Source organism: Felis catus, chromosome E3 (genome assembly GCF_018350175.1).
Source record: "Felis catus isolate Fca126 chromosome E3, F.catus_Fca126_mat1.0, whole genome shotgun sequence".
NCBI lineage: Eukaryota > Metazoa > Chordata > Mammalia > Carnivora > Felidae > Felis > Felis catus.
Genome location: NC_058383.1, coordinates 15669123 through 15681824, shown reverse-complemented (window position 1 = coordinate 15681824; position 12702 = coordinate 15669123). Strand labels below are relative to the sequence as shown.

The following is a 12702-nucleotide window of genomic DNA, read 5'->3' as shown; positions in this document are numbered from 1 at the left end:
ACAACAACAAATTTGTGTAAGAAAATGTAAATAGGTGATATTTATAGTGTCACAATAATGGAAACTTACAGAATGTGACTTTAACCAAAAATTATTATGTAATTTTTGAGAGACTAGAGGATAGGAAGTATTACTGGTCTGATATCCTCATCTCTCATAGTAGAAAGTCTGCATAACAGAAGTTTACATCCGTGATCCTATCTGAAGGCATTTCCTCCCCTTTGGCACCCAAGTCCATCTCCTCATATATCCTACATCATCAGATTTTGCTCTCTAGTGGGATCTTTGCCATCAACAAACAAATATGCCCTTAGTTCTTCTATCTTAACACACACACACATACACAACATACTTCTTGATTCCAGTTGCCCTGCCACTGCCATTCCTTTCTTTGGTTCCCTTTACATCAAAACTGAAATTTTCTGTACTCCGTTTCCGGTTCCTCTCCATTCTCTGTCTTACATCCACTTCATTCAGAATTTTACAGCTACCATTCTATTCGTTCTTGTGAAGTTGATGGTGACTTTCATGTTGCTATATCGAGTAGTCAATTACCATCTGAACTCCCAGCATCTTTTGATGCAATTGATTACTTCCTCCTTGATAGGTTTCCTTCACTTGGTTTTAAGGACATCACTTTTTAAGTTTTCCTTCTGTGTCATTGGTTGCTTCTTCAGTCTTATTTGCTGGTTCTTCTTCTTCTTCCTGACCTCTGAATGTTAGAATGCCCCCATATCTCAGTCTTAAGTCCTCTGCTGTTCTTTCTCTACCCTGAGCCCCAGGCTATCATATCAGGTATCAAGGTTTTAAATGCCATCTGTAAGTTGATAATTCTCAAATTTATATATCCCAACCCAGACTTCTATGAACTCCAGGCTATATATCCAATTGGTGACTTGACATTTTCATTTATTGTCTAATAGACATGTCAAGCTTAATATATCCAAAACTGAACCTACTGATCTTCCCCCTGAAAATATTCTGTAGTCAGAACATTTCTCAGCTGTGTTAATGGCAACTCCATATTTCCCGTTGGTAGTTACTTAGGCCAAAAACCTTGGAATTATCCTTGACTCCGCTCTGCTCTCTCACACCCTACATCGAGTCTGTGTAATTAGACATAATTAGAAAAATAAAAATCCACACACCCACCACTTCTCACCACCTCCTTGTCATCCTCTCCTGTCTGGATTACTACTGTAACCTCCATACTTCTATCCTTGGTCCTTGACAATGTAAACAGAGCAATTAGGATGATCCTTTTACTTTATTTCATTTTATTTTTATTTTAGAGACAGCATGCAAGCAGGGTTTCGAAAGGGGCAGAGGGAGAAAGAGACTCTGAGCATGGAGCTCCCAACTCTGGGCTTGATCCCACGACCCTGGGATTATGACCTGAACTGAAATCAAGAGACGCTCAACCAACTGAGCCACCCAGGTGCCCTAGGAAGATCCTTTTAAAATGCAAGTGAATCATGGTACCTATTAGCTTCTCATTTCACTACATTGGACAAAATACTTAATTTCTCTGCGCCTTAATTGCTTCATCTGTAAACAGGGAGTAAATAATACCTCCCTCAAGAGATTGTGGGATTCAGTGAGATCATACATATGAAGCACTTACTTAACATTAACCTGAGACAATAATGTTTACCTGCTGTTCTTAGTAGTTTTATTTCCAGTGCACCCTGCAAATCAGGAGCCTACTTTTGTCTCATCATTCCTTCAGGGCTTGAGGTGGGAGGGTTCTGTAGGATTGTTTGGATCTGAGTGCCTAGCTCATTGCTGTCAAGTGCAGTCCTCACTCTGTTAGTACCAGAGAATAGTATGTCCAGAAACACCATTCATTTAACCAAAGGAAATTCCATTCCTAACTTTTCTGTTTTTATAAGCAATGTGGTGCTTCATTTCTGCACTAAATGGAATTACTTTGTCAGTAAAAGTGTTCTTTTTGTCAGCCCTAAAGTTTCTGTCTTTTGAAGCATTTGTTCCCTGAAGGATAATCAAAGGAGGCATTTTCCCACGTAACTTTTTGATTGAGCCTTTTATCTGATGTCTTATCCTGACCGCTTTTTGGTTTTTTATTACATTTGTGACATCATATATTCAGGGGTGTTTTTTCTCCTTTCATTCAAGCCTTACCTTTCTGGAACTGTCAGTTCCTAGAAGACACTTATAATACTTGATGTTCCCACTCCTGTTTTCTGTCACGCCTTGCTGGTTTTTACAGTGAACTGAAAAGGGAAGGGAAGATTCAACCATAAGATTTGCTAATGGTAATAAAATACAAACAGCATGTTATAATGAGACAGTGCTGGGTAGGGCCCTCTGAGCCTCACTCTGCCACTGACTAGCTATATACCCCCTGGGCTTTCAGTGAACCTCCTGCTTGAATTCTAGCAGAGGAGGCTAGCTAAAAGAGAGGAGAGTCAGTTTCTGAGTCAGAGGATATGAAGAATATAACAAAAGTTTCTTGGGGACCTAACCCACTAACTGGAACAGGGACTGGGGCAAATCAGACTTGTTCTGGTTCAGTAAAGCAACCAGGGCACAGACCCTAAGCCTGAGTAGCTTATGCCCCAGGGAGTTTGTGGGACACAGTTCCACGAATAGAGGAAGAAGGAAAGACACCTGGGAATCTGGTAAAAAACAAAAACAAAAGCAAACAAACAAAGAAAAAACCCCATCCTATTGGCTTGAGCCCCTGTGCTAGATATAGTGGGTGCTTGCAGGCATGCACAGTGGAAGTCAGCATTAACATGCTGCACACAGCTCCAGGGGCTTAAACACTTCCTACATCAGAAATCTGGAACAGTAATACAATGTTATAGTCAGTTATATCTCACTAAAATGGGGGTGGGAGGGACATGGTGCAGGAAGCTGGAACAATCTATGGACTGTGGTGTTAGGGTAGAACAAACAGGATTCTTACATGCAGATACTTCAGGGAGCAGCTAGGCCCAACGGCCCCTGCCCACCCATCCCATGACCTGGGACCATTTGAGGGTATGAAAGAGGCGATGGTAGCTTTTGAAACAGTCCTGGTAGACGCAGTATTGTTATCTGGCACCCACTGTATCTTCCATTGTGATGCATCTCTGAGGAAATACCTTATCCAAAAGTCTGATATTTCTGTTTTAATTTTTTTAATGTTTATTTTTGAAAGAGAAAAAGACAGAGAGAGTGCATGAGCAGGAGAGGGGCAGAGGGAGAGAGAGAGAATCCCAAGCAGATTCCTCGCCACCAGCACAGAGCCCAACTTGACTTGAGGCTCAAACCCAGGAACCGTGAGACCAAGATCTAAGCTGAAATCAAGAGTCAGACACTTAACTGACTGAGCCACCCAAGCACCCCTGATATCTCTGTTTTAATTTAGGCTTCTTAGGACTGTAGCAGAAACCCCAAAGAATGAAGCAGGTTTTAGACATTGCAGAGAAGAGGCAAAAAGTACATTGATTCTCTGAATTTCAGAAGGAATGCTGCTACTTTTAGAAGTGGATCAGTCCCCACCAAGTAAAAATCCTTTAGGTCTGTGAGCTTTAGGATTCACCATTTAGAAGATTTCTTTGTGTTCTGAGGGGCTACTCAGTGACTCTCTTCCTAAGAACCATCTGTAGTTTCTTGCCATACTTTGTCAAGTTCAGCAATTACCTAACTTTGGCTACTGGAGACCTTTTTTACTTTTGATTGACACTAATAGCTCCCAGGTTTTGTTTTGTTTTGTTTTGTTTTGTTTTGTTTTGTTTTGTTTTGCTATTGCAGTGTTGAAACAAACATCTTTATATTTAAAGACTGTGTACATGTGTGTGTGTGTTAGCAGTAGATTTTTAGCAATAAGTTACTGACTTAATTTGTTCAATTTTATTCTTGGAATATAACATACACAGAGAAAAGTGCACAAATCATAACTCTATAAATGATCACAAAATGAACGTAGCTTCATAGTTGCTACTCATAATATCAAGACAGAAAATTCCCAGCACCCTGGAAGCCTCTTTCATCTGCCTCCCTCCCTCCCTCCCTCCCTCCTCCCCAGAGTGAACAGTATCCTGATTCCTAACATCATGAAATTGTTTCTGCCTTTTTACAAACTTTAAAATACAGTAAAACCTTGGATTGCGAGTAACTTGTTCTGCAAGTGTTCCACAAGATGAGCAAACATTTCTAATAAATTTTAATTTGATAAACGAGCGATGTCTTGCAAACATCACATGATCACAACTGAGCCAGTGGTTCTTCTCTCTCTCTCACTGTCACTGTGGGATTGTGGGTGATCATCTCCCATGCTCAGATGCTCAGTCTCAGGCTGCAGAGTTTGGCAGAAATCAGTGATGTTTCAGAACATTGGAAGGTGCCCACAACTGGCACTAGTGTATTTTTTGCCACTTCAAAGCACCTGTGGACAGTCCTTTGCTTTTCCAGACAAGAGTAGGCTTGGGAATGCTTTGACTTCATTCTAAGTCAGGCTGCCTGCAGATCTAGACCCTTTCCAGTTACATTAAATACAGTCCATGACAAGAGCTTGGTACTGTACTGTAGTCAACATCCATGCGAGCATATACAATGGCCCCCATGCAGAAAAAGATTCCATTGAACCAAGAGACAGCAGTGATTCCATTAGTGATAGTGAAAGTCATCCTACACAATAACCCCCCTCTCCCTTGTCTCCCTCACACCAGCCACGAAGGTTTTCAAAGGTAAGTGCAGGTTAATTTATTTTTCTTTATATTTTGTATTTTCTTTATTATTTTGTATTATATTACCGTATTGTAATCATTTTTATATGAATATTTTGGGGTTGTAGAACAAATCATATGTTTCCATTATTTCTTATGGGGAAATTTGCTTTGATATACAAGCGCTTTGGATTACAAGCATGTTTCCGGAATGAATTATGCTCACAAACCAAGGTTTTACTGTACTTTAAATGGAGATATGTATATCATTTTTAGGCATCTGGCTTTTATCCCCCTTGTCATTATGTGTTGGGAATCCTTGATGTTATTTTCATAGCAGTAGTTAATTTTTCTTAATTGCTACTCAGTGTATCATTATATACTACATTTATTTATTTATTTATTCATTCTAATTGCATTGCTTGCAATGCAATTGTCATATACTTTGTCATGAACCAAGTATTTGTATACAAGGGACTGTTTCTGCGTTCTTCATTCTGTTCCATTAATATATTTGTCTGTACTTGTACCAAAGCCTGCCTTTAACTTAATTATATATATATAGAATAGAATATATATAATAATTATAGCTGTATATGTGTGTATGTTAGCTGTATAATTGGCTTATTTATAGCTGTATAATATAGCATCTTAATAAGTAGAATAAGTCCCCTACTTTGTTCTTTTCAAGATTACTTTGATTATTTTTGGCCCTATGCATTTCCTTAGAACTTTTATAATCAGTTTGAAATTACCCCTGCCCCCTCCACCCAAAATAGTATGCTAGAATTTTAGTCGGAATTCCTTTGTTGAGGAGAATGAACATCTTTACTATGTTGAATCTTCCAGTCCCTGAGAATGCTATTTCTATTTATTTGGTTGTTAATTTTTCTCAATAATGTTTTATAGCTTTCTGTGTAAAGATCTTATACATCTTTTTTTAGATTTATTCTTAGGTATTTAGGGAGTTTTTTGATGTTGTTATAAATGATACTGTTTTTTATTTTTATTTTTTAATGTTTATTTATTTTTAATTTTTTTTAACGTCTATTTTTGAGAGACAAAGAGCACAAGCGGGGAAGGGGCAGAGAGAGAGAGAGAGAGGGAGACACAGAATCCAAAGCAGGCTCTAGGCTCTGAGCGTCAGCACAGAACCTAACACAGAGCTCGAACCCATGAACCGTGAGATCATGACCTGAGCCGAAGGTGGACACTCAACGGACGGAGCCGCCCAGGCGCCCCTTTAATGTTTATTTTTGAGAGACAGAGACAGAGTACTGATGGGGGAGGGGCAGAGAGAGAGGGAGACACAGAATCCAAAGCAGGCTCCAGGCTCTGAGCTGTCAGCACAGAGCCCAGTGTGGGGCTCAAACCCATGAACCATGAGATCATGACCTGAGCTGAAGTTAGACGCCTAATTGACTGAGCCACCCAGGAGCCCTGGTATTGTCTTTTTTAAAAATTATTTCCATAAACGTAATTTTATATATTGATAAGAGTAAGTTTTTAATTGAGATTTTTGAGGTTAAAAGTGTGTATGATTTCAGAATCATCTAATATTCAAAATATTATGAGGGTATAGGGTACATTAAGAAAAGCAAATTTGGAATAAATCTAGAGTTTGTAAGGGTGGAGATTTCAAGAGGAAATCAGGAGGAGCCTGTTCTTAAGTTGTGTGAATTCTGTGTTGGTTGCTTGAGAGAGATGGCCCAGGGCTTGCTTTCTCTCTCAGCTAAAATGATTGGAGCTTGGAATGTTGGGTGCTTATTTTCTTGTTCAGATACTCTGACCCTCCCTCTCCCAGCCAGCACTCAGGCAAAATGTAGAACAGGTGGGGCCAGAGTAAATGGGAATTTCAGTTAGTCCTTCAATGCTAGCTGTTTTTGAACTGACAGGCTTCCTCCCATTCTAAAACTGACCAGGACTGAAGCAGTAAATTCATCCACCATCAAGCGCTGCCAAACATCCTGAAGTGAGGATGACAGTATCTGTTTCCTTAAACTCACACTTGGCTTTGTTTTTCCAGGTCTATAAAGGAGAATTTCAGCTACCTGAATTTCTTAAAGAAAAACCTCAGGTACTGTATCTGCTTCCTCTTCTTAATGTGATAGATGAGCTCTTGTGTTGAAGTGATCTTTTTATTTTTTTTTTTAATTTTTTTTTTTAACGTTTATTTATTTTTGGGACAGAGAGAGACAGAGCATGAACGGGGGAGGGGCAGAGAGAGAGGGAGACACAGAATCGGAAACAGGCTCCAGGCTCTGAGCCTCAGCCCAGAGCCCGACGCGGGGCTCAAACTCACGGACCGCGAGATCGTGACCTGGTTGAAGTCGGACGCTTAACCGACTGCGCCACCCAGGCGCCCCTGAAGTGATCTTTTTAAAGAGTGCTGTGCTGGTCATAGAAAGATTGGCCTCTGATAATTGTTGGTTTTAACAGTGTTACTTTTTAACATAGTCTTACTTTCAGATAGCTCAGTGTCTTCCAAAATTAGGGAAATGCTTTATCAATAACTAAAATCCAAATGCTTGAGGTCACTTACAAGCTATACAGTATTCCACATATAAGGAGCCTGCCTTGGTGAATCTGCTCCAGCCTTCTGATATCTATCTTGAAATAAAAATCTACTCTGTTCTTATATACATCCATGCCTTTTAACTTGTCTTATTGAAGATTTGTGAATTTGTTATATACACATCCATCAGCCCTCAACTACAAAGCCCCCAAGTTGGGAAAGGATGGTGAGAATTTGAAGATTCTAACTTTTCCTTTTTAAAAGATTAATAAAAAGATCCAGAGTTATCCTTGTAATGTCATGCCCTCACCTACTTGGGTTTCAGTATCATGTCTTGAGTTGACGAGAAACAGGCATGGTTGCAGCTGACACAATGTACCTGAAGTAACCCAGAGTATCCTGCATCTGAACATCATCTGCCTTCCTATATCGTGGTGGGGGAAAAATTGTTAACTCCCTCATGAGCCCAGCAGAAGACTTCCCTTTCTAGCCTAGTGATAATATGTGTTGCCTCCAGGCTTCTGCTCTCAGTAATTAGCTTGGAATTAGGAAATGAAGACTCAGCACTGAACTTAGTTTCTAATATCTTTCCAGATATGGGTTGATGAGGGAAACATACCACCTCACAGACTGTGTGAAGTCGTGTCGCCCAGAGCAAGCCTGGAGCGAATGGGCTGGGCTCTCTAAGAAAGCTATCTTAGACAAGAAAGAAATCCTCGTCTAATAACAGTCAGCCATGAATAGTTGACACCTTTTACTTGAGAATTTCAAACTACTTTCAAGGCATGTTCTTATTAGCATCTATTTAGTTTTAATCTACCCATGCATTCATTCTATTTATTCAACAGATGTTTACTAAATTTCTGTTTATGGGGAGAAGTTGGAAAAGTCCTCAAGAGTCAGAGGAAAAAAAAATTTTCTCAAGGAACTTCTGATCTCCCCAAAAGACTGTGACCAACTTTTGCAGACAAGGGAGCACAGGGCCCTGAGCCTGGGCTGGGCATGATGTCCCAGAAACCTGGATGGATTCATGAATAGGCCATCACTCACTTGCAGGCTGTGGCGTTTAGAGCCAGAGAAGAGGCAAGTCTTAAAAGAATGTCAAATCCAAAGACTGTTTTGCATAAAAAGTTTGAAGGAGTCAAGAAAGGGAATTTGAGGCTAAAAGGGATGCCTCTGCTTCACAGCATACTCAAAAATCATTTCCAGACAGATTGTAGACCTAAATGTGAAAGGCAAAAAGTAAAGTTTTAGGAGACAATAAAGGAGAACATCCTCATGACCTTAAGAGGGAAGGATATCTTAAATCATAGAAAACACTAATCATTAATTTTAAAATGGATAACTTGGACTCCATTAAAATTGATCATATTTACTTATTATTAAAAAGCATCATAAAAAGAGCAAAAAAGTATGCCTTAAGTGGGATAAAATAATTGAAGCAAAGGACTCCTCTGTAGAATATGGAGGGTACCTACAAATCAGTTTAAAAAAAAAACTGCACAAAAGGCTTACAAGCATTTCACTCACCTTATTCTGGTTAGTTTAATGCATCACACACACATACTTAGACAAAGAGCTGTAAAAGACTTTGACTTAACTAATCATAAATGAGAAAACTGAAACCCACAGAACCCTCAGGTTTGCTAATCAGCTAAAAAGGCTCACAGAACTCTGCAAAACACTATATTTGCAAATATAGTTTGATTTTAAAGGATACAAATCAGGATCAGCCAAATGAAGAGACATGTAAGACAAGGCCTGGGAGGGTCTCAAACACAGAGCTCTGCCCGTTCGCCGTGGAGTTTGGGTACTTCTCCTTCCCAACAGCATGTTCATGTGTTCACCAGACAGGAAGCTCCACTGGTCTTTTGCATCCAGAGTTTTTATCGGTATCTCATTACATAGACGTGGTTGACTGAATCATTGGTCATGTGATTGAATTCAATCCCAGTCAATGTCCGCTACCCAGGGGTTGGGCTGGCTCAGAGTCCCAGCTCTCTGGTGAAAGGTTTGGTCTTTCTGTGACCATCTTCCATCCTGAGTTATGTCGTCTCTTAGCATAACCCAAGTATGATCCAAGGAGCTCCTGAATTAACAAAGACATTCCTGTTACCTGGGAAAATCCAAGAATTTAGCCTCCCTACCAGCAACCAGGGACAAAGGCCAGTCAAATTCTTTATTATACAACAGTTGCAGACTGAGTTCATTAGAAAATCTGTGATCAGAGCCTGCAAACTACACCTGATATTTCAATGGGAGCAGTCACTTTTCATGCTGACCAACTTCAAGGACTTTAAAACATCTTTTGCTTCCTTTGACAGACTGAGGAAGTGGAGTAGCAGAGCCAGGAACCTCTTACATATATGAGGTGAGGGTTAGGGGACATTCCTGGGTCTTTGGGTTTCCCTGCTTAAGCGCTCTTAGGAGGAGGTGTGGCTGGGGTGGGTGGAGAGCACAGCTCTGGAGTCAGTCGGCCTGGGTTGGAATCTTGGTTCTGTGGCATTGAGCAAATTGCTTCTCTGTGTCTTACCTTCCTCATCTGTAAAATGAGGACTAATAAATAAGATTATTAATAAATAAGAGAGTAATAGTAAGAATTAACCACAACAATGTCTACAAAAAGCTTGGCACCTAGTAAGCGCTCAAATAGTGTTAGCCGTTATTTTTAATAAAAGGAGTTTACGATGATAAAAATAATATTTTCTTTTAATATGAAAGGAATCTGGAGACCATTAACCCCAATCACCTATTTGCAGATAAGGAAACTGATCCTAGAGAGAGAGCAGGTTGTTTGTCAAAAGTCACATCACAGGAAGGTGAAAGCCAAGGCTTCTTCCACCACCCTGTGGTGCTTTCATTTGGAACGTGAAAAACTTTTTTAAAAATGTGATTTTTTTCTTACAGTCTTACTTGTTGTTTTATTTTTATTTATATAATAACAGTGGATTGAGTGCATACTCTATACCAAGCATAAAGTATCAAGCATTTTATGTATGTAATATAGAAATGACATATTATATGACATATACTATATAATTTATATAATATGATACATTCTTTCAGGTTTCAAACCACTCTGGCAAGTAGGTGGTATTATTCCTGTTGTACTGATGAGATAATTGAGATTGAATAATTTGAATAAGAGATTTTTATGACTTGCCAGGTGTTAGTGGATAACAGACAAAAAGCACATGAACACTGCTAAGCCATGTCAAAATCATGGATGGCAGCGAGCTAGTAATATTAATGAGTTTCAGGATTTATGAATGCCTTTTTGCTAAGGAGCAAATGCTAAATGTTAGACATATACTCTATGGACTTGTATAACTGCAGTTATCAAGCCTTGGATAATTTTGTTGATCCAAGATACTTTAAAATCTATAAATTCCCTCCCTGAAATACACACACAGGGATTCGTTTATTGACCAGCTGTTTTACAAGACAGAATACAGTGTCTGTTGACTTCAGCCTTCGAGTTGCCTCCACAGCATCATTTCATCCTTGCATTGCTCAGTGTGGCCTGTAGGGGCCCATATACAATGCGAGAAGGATTCAGAAGAAGCGAGGAAGACAAAGCATCTCAGGACAGATGATAGTCTTTCTTCTTGTCTTTTGAAACCTTTTGGCATTTGAATATGACAGTCACTGTGTTCTCTAAATCTTCCTTTACAGAACGTTGGTCTCCACTTTTTTAAAACAAAGAGTCAGCATGTTGGACCCCTGAACATGCATCCCTACCAGTGCCCCCGCAGTAGCTTCAACTGCAGATGACAGTTGCAGTCACTTAGAAATGGGCAGGAGCAGCCCTTGCTTTGGCTGCCGTCTGCTTGTTTCACGTACCCAAGCTACTGGCAGGCATCTAAAAGCATCGCAGACTGAGGGAGAGTGTGCCTCTTTGGTCGTCCTTCTGAGGCAGCTGTTCTTGTAGTTATCTGTCCTCCTCCCTGTCTACCCGGCTTACACCAGGACCACAACTGGGAAGGAGGCAGTATGGTGCAGGGGAGACAAAGCGTGACTCCACACCTATAACCAGATTCTATTTGTTTGCCCTAGGGGAGACTGCTGCCTTTTCAACAGAAGGGAATTTTCTAGGACTGGCCGTCCCCTGCTGAGATCAGTGGAGCGTATGTACCATGGCCCACATCTCCTGTTCACTTGCCAGGCTCTCCCCACTGAGAGGGTGGGAAGTCGGTATACATTTGGGCCTTCCTGAGTGATCTGCTCCCTGAGTACAGTGCTCTTGATCCTAATTACGTGCACAACCCTGTGGATGCGAAGTCCAGAGGGAACGTGTGCTTTCTGTTAAAACTGCTCTGGTCCTCGTCTTTTCTTACCAGATTCCAAACTTTTGTTTCAAGGGGAGGGTTTTAAAATGGGATTCTATAAGCAAAAATTGGGCAGTTTCATCTTGGAATAGGTTGTCTGTACATGTTCTAATGTTTTGTAGAACACTTCCTGTTTAAATGTATTGATGTGGATAATATTAAATATCTTAATTATTTAAATAATTCATTGTATTGTTTTTGAGAAGTTGAGGAATTACCGTATACATTTACAACTTAATGACTTTTGTATTTTATTTTTCAAAATAAAAGCTTTAAATGTGTGAAGCATTCTGGTGGTTTACATGTTTTCATTACTGTGATTTCAGAGAAGCAGGAAGCCCTTATCAGAGAAGCCAGCGTTTCTTCAGTTGGCTGTATTGTAGATAATCCCTCCTATGCATCAAAACTTTTTTCAATGAAGTTTTTAATTTTAATTCCAGTAGAGTTAACATACAGTGTTATATTAGTTTCAGGTGTATAATACAGTGATTTGACAATTCTGTATGTTACTCATTAGTGTATTCTTACCTATTTCACCCATCCCCCCACCCACATCCCCTTTGGTAACCATCAGTTTGTTGTCTATAGTTAGGAGTCTGTTTCTCGGTTTGTCTCTCTTTTTTTCCTTTGCTTATTTGTTTCTTAAATTCCACATATGAGTGAAATCACATGGTATTTGTCTTTTTATGACTCAGTTACTCTCCAGCTCCATCCTTGTTGTTGCAAATGGCAGATCATTCTTTTATATTTCTGAAAAATATTCCAATGTGTGTGTGTGTACCTGTGTGTGTATATGGATACCACATCTCTATCCATTCATTAATTGATGAACACTTGGGCTGTTTCCATAATTTGGCTGTAGTAAGTAATGCTGCAATAAATTCTGCAGAGGCTGCAATAGTTTGCATTCTTACCAACAGTGCAAGAGTGTTCCCCTTTCTCCACATCCTCACCAACACCTGTTGTTTCTTGTGTTGTTAGTGTTAGCCATTCTGACAGATAGATGTGAGGTGAAATCTCATTACAGTTTTGATTTGCATTTCCCTGATAATGAGTGATATTGACCATCTTTTCATGTATCTGTTGGCCATCTGAATGTCTTCTTTGGAGAAATGTCTGTTCATGTCTTCTGCCCGTTTTTAATTGGATTATTTGTTTTTTGGGTGTTGAGTTGTATCAGTTC

General features: G+C 39.7%; 1 protein-coding gene across 2 annotated transcripts in view; it reads left to right on the top strand.

Moving 5' to 3' along the window:
- The window catches only part of TPST1 (tyrosylprotein sulfotransferase 1), a 150226-nt gene extending 138419 nt beyond the window's left edge, over positions 1 to 11807 (top strand). For both annotated transcript variants that reach the window (XM_023247102.2, XM_023247101.2), the window contains 3 exons: positions 6703 to 6753; positions 9516 to 9562; positions 11248 to 11807. In XM_023247102.2, the coding sequence (XP_023102870.1) occupies positions 6703 to 6753; positions 9516 to 9533 (69 nt within the window). In that variant the 3' untranslated portion in view covers positions 9534 to 9562; positions 11248 to 11807. The remainder of the gene's footprint in view (positions 1 to 6702; positions 6754 to 9515; positions 9563 to 11247) is intronic.
- Positions 11808 to 12702: the final 895 nt, after the last annotated feature.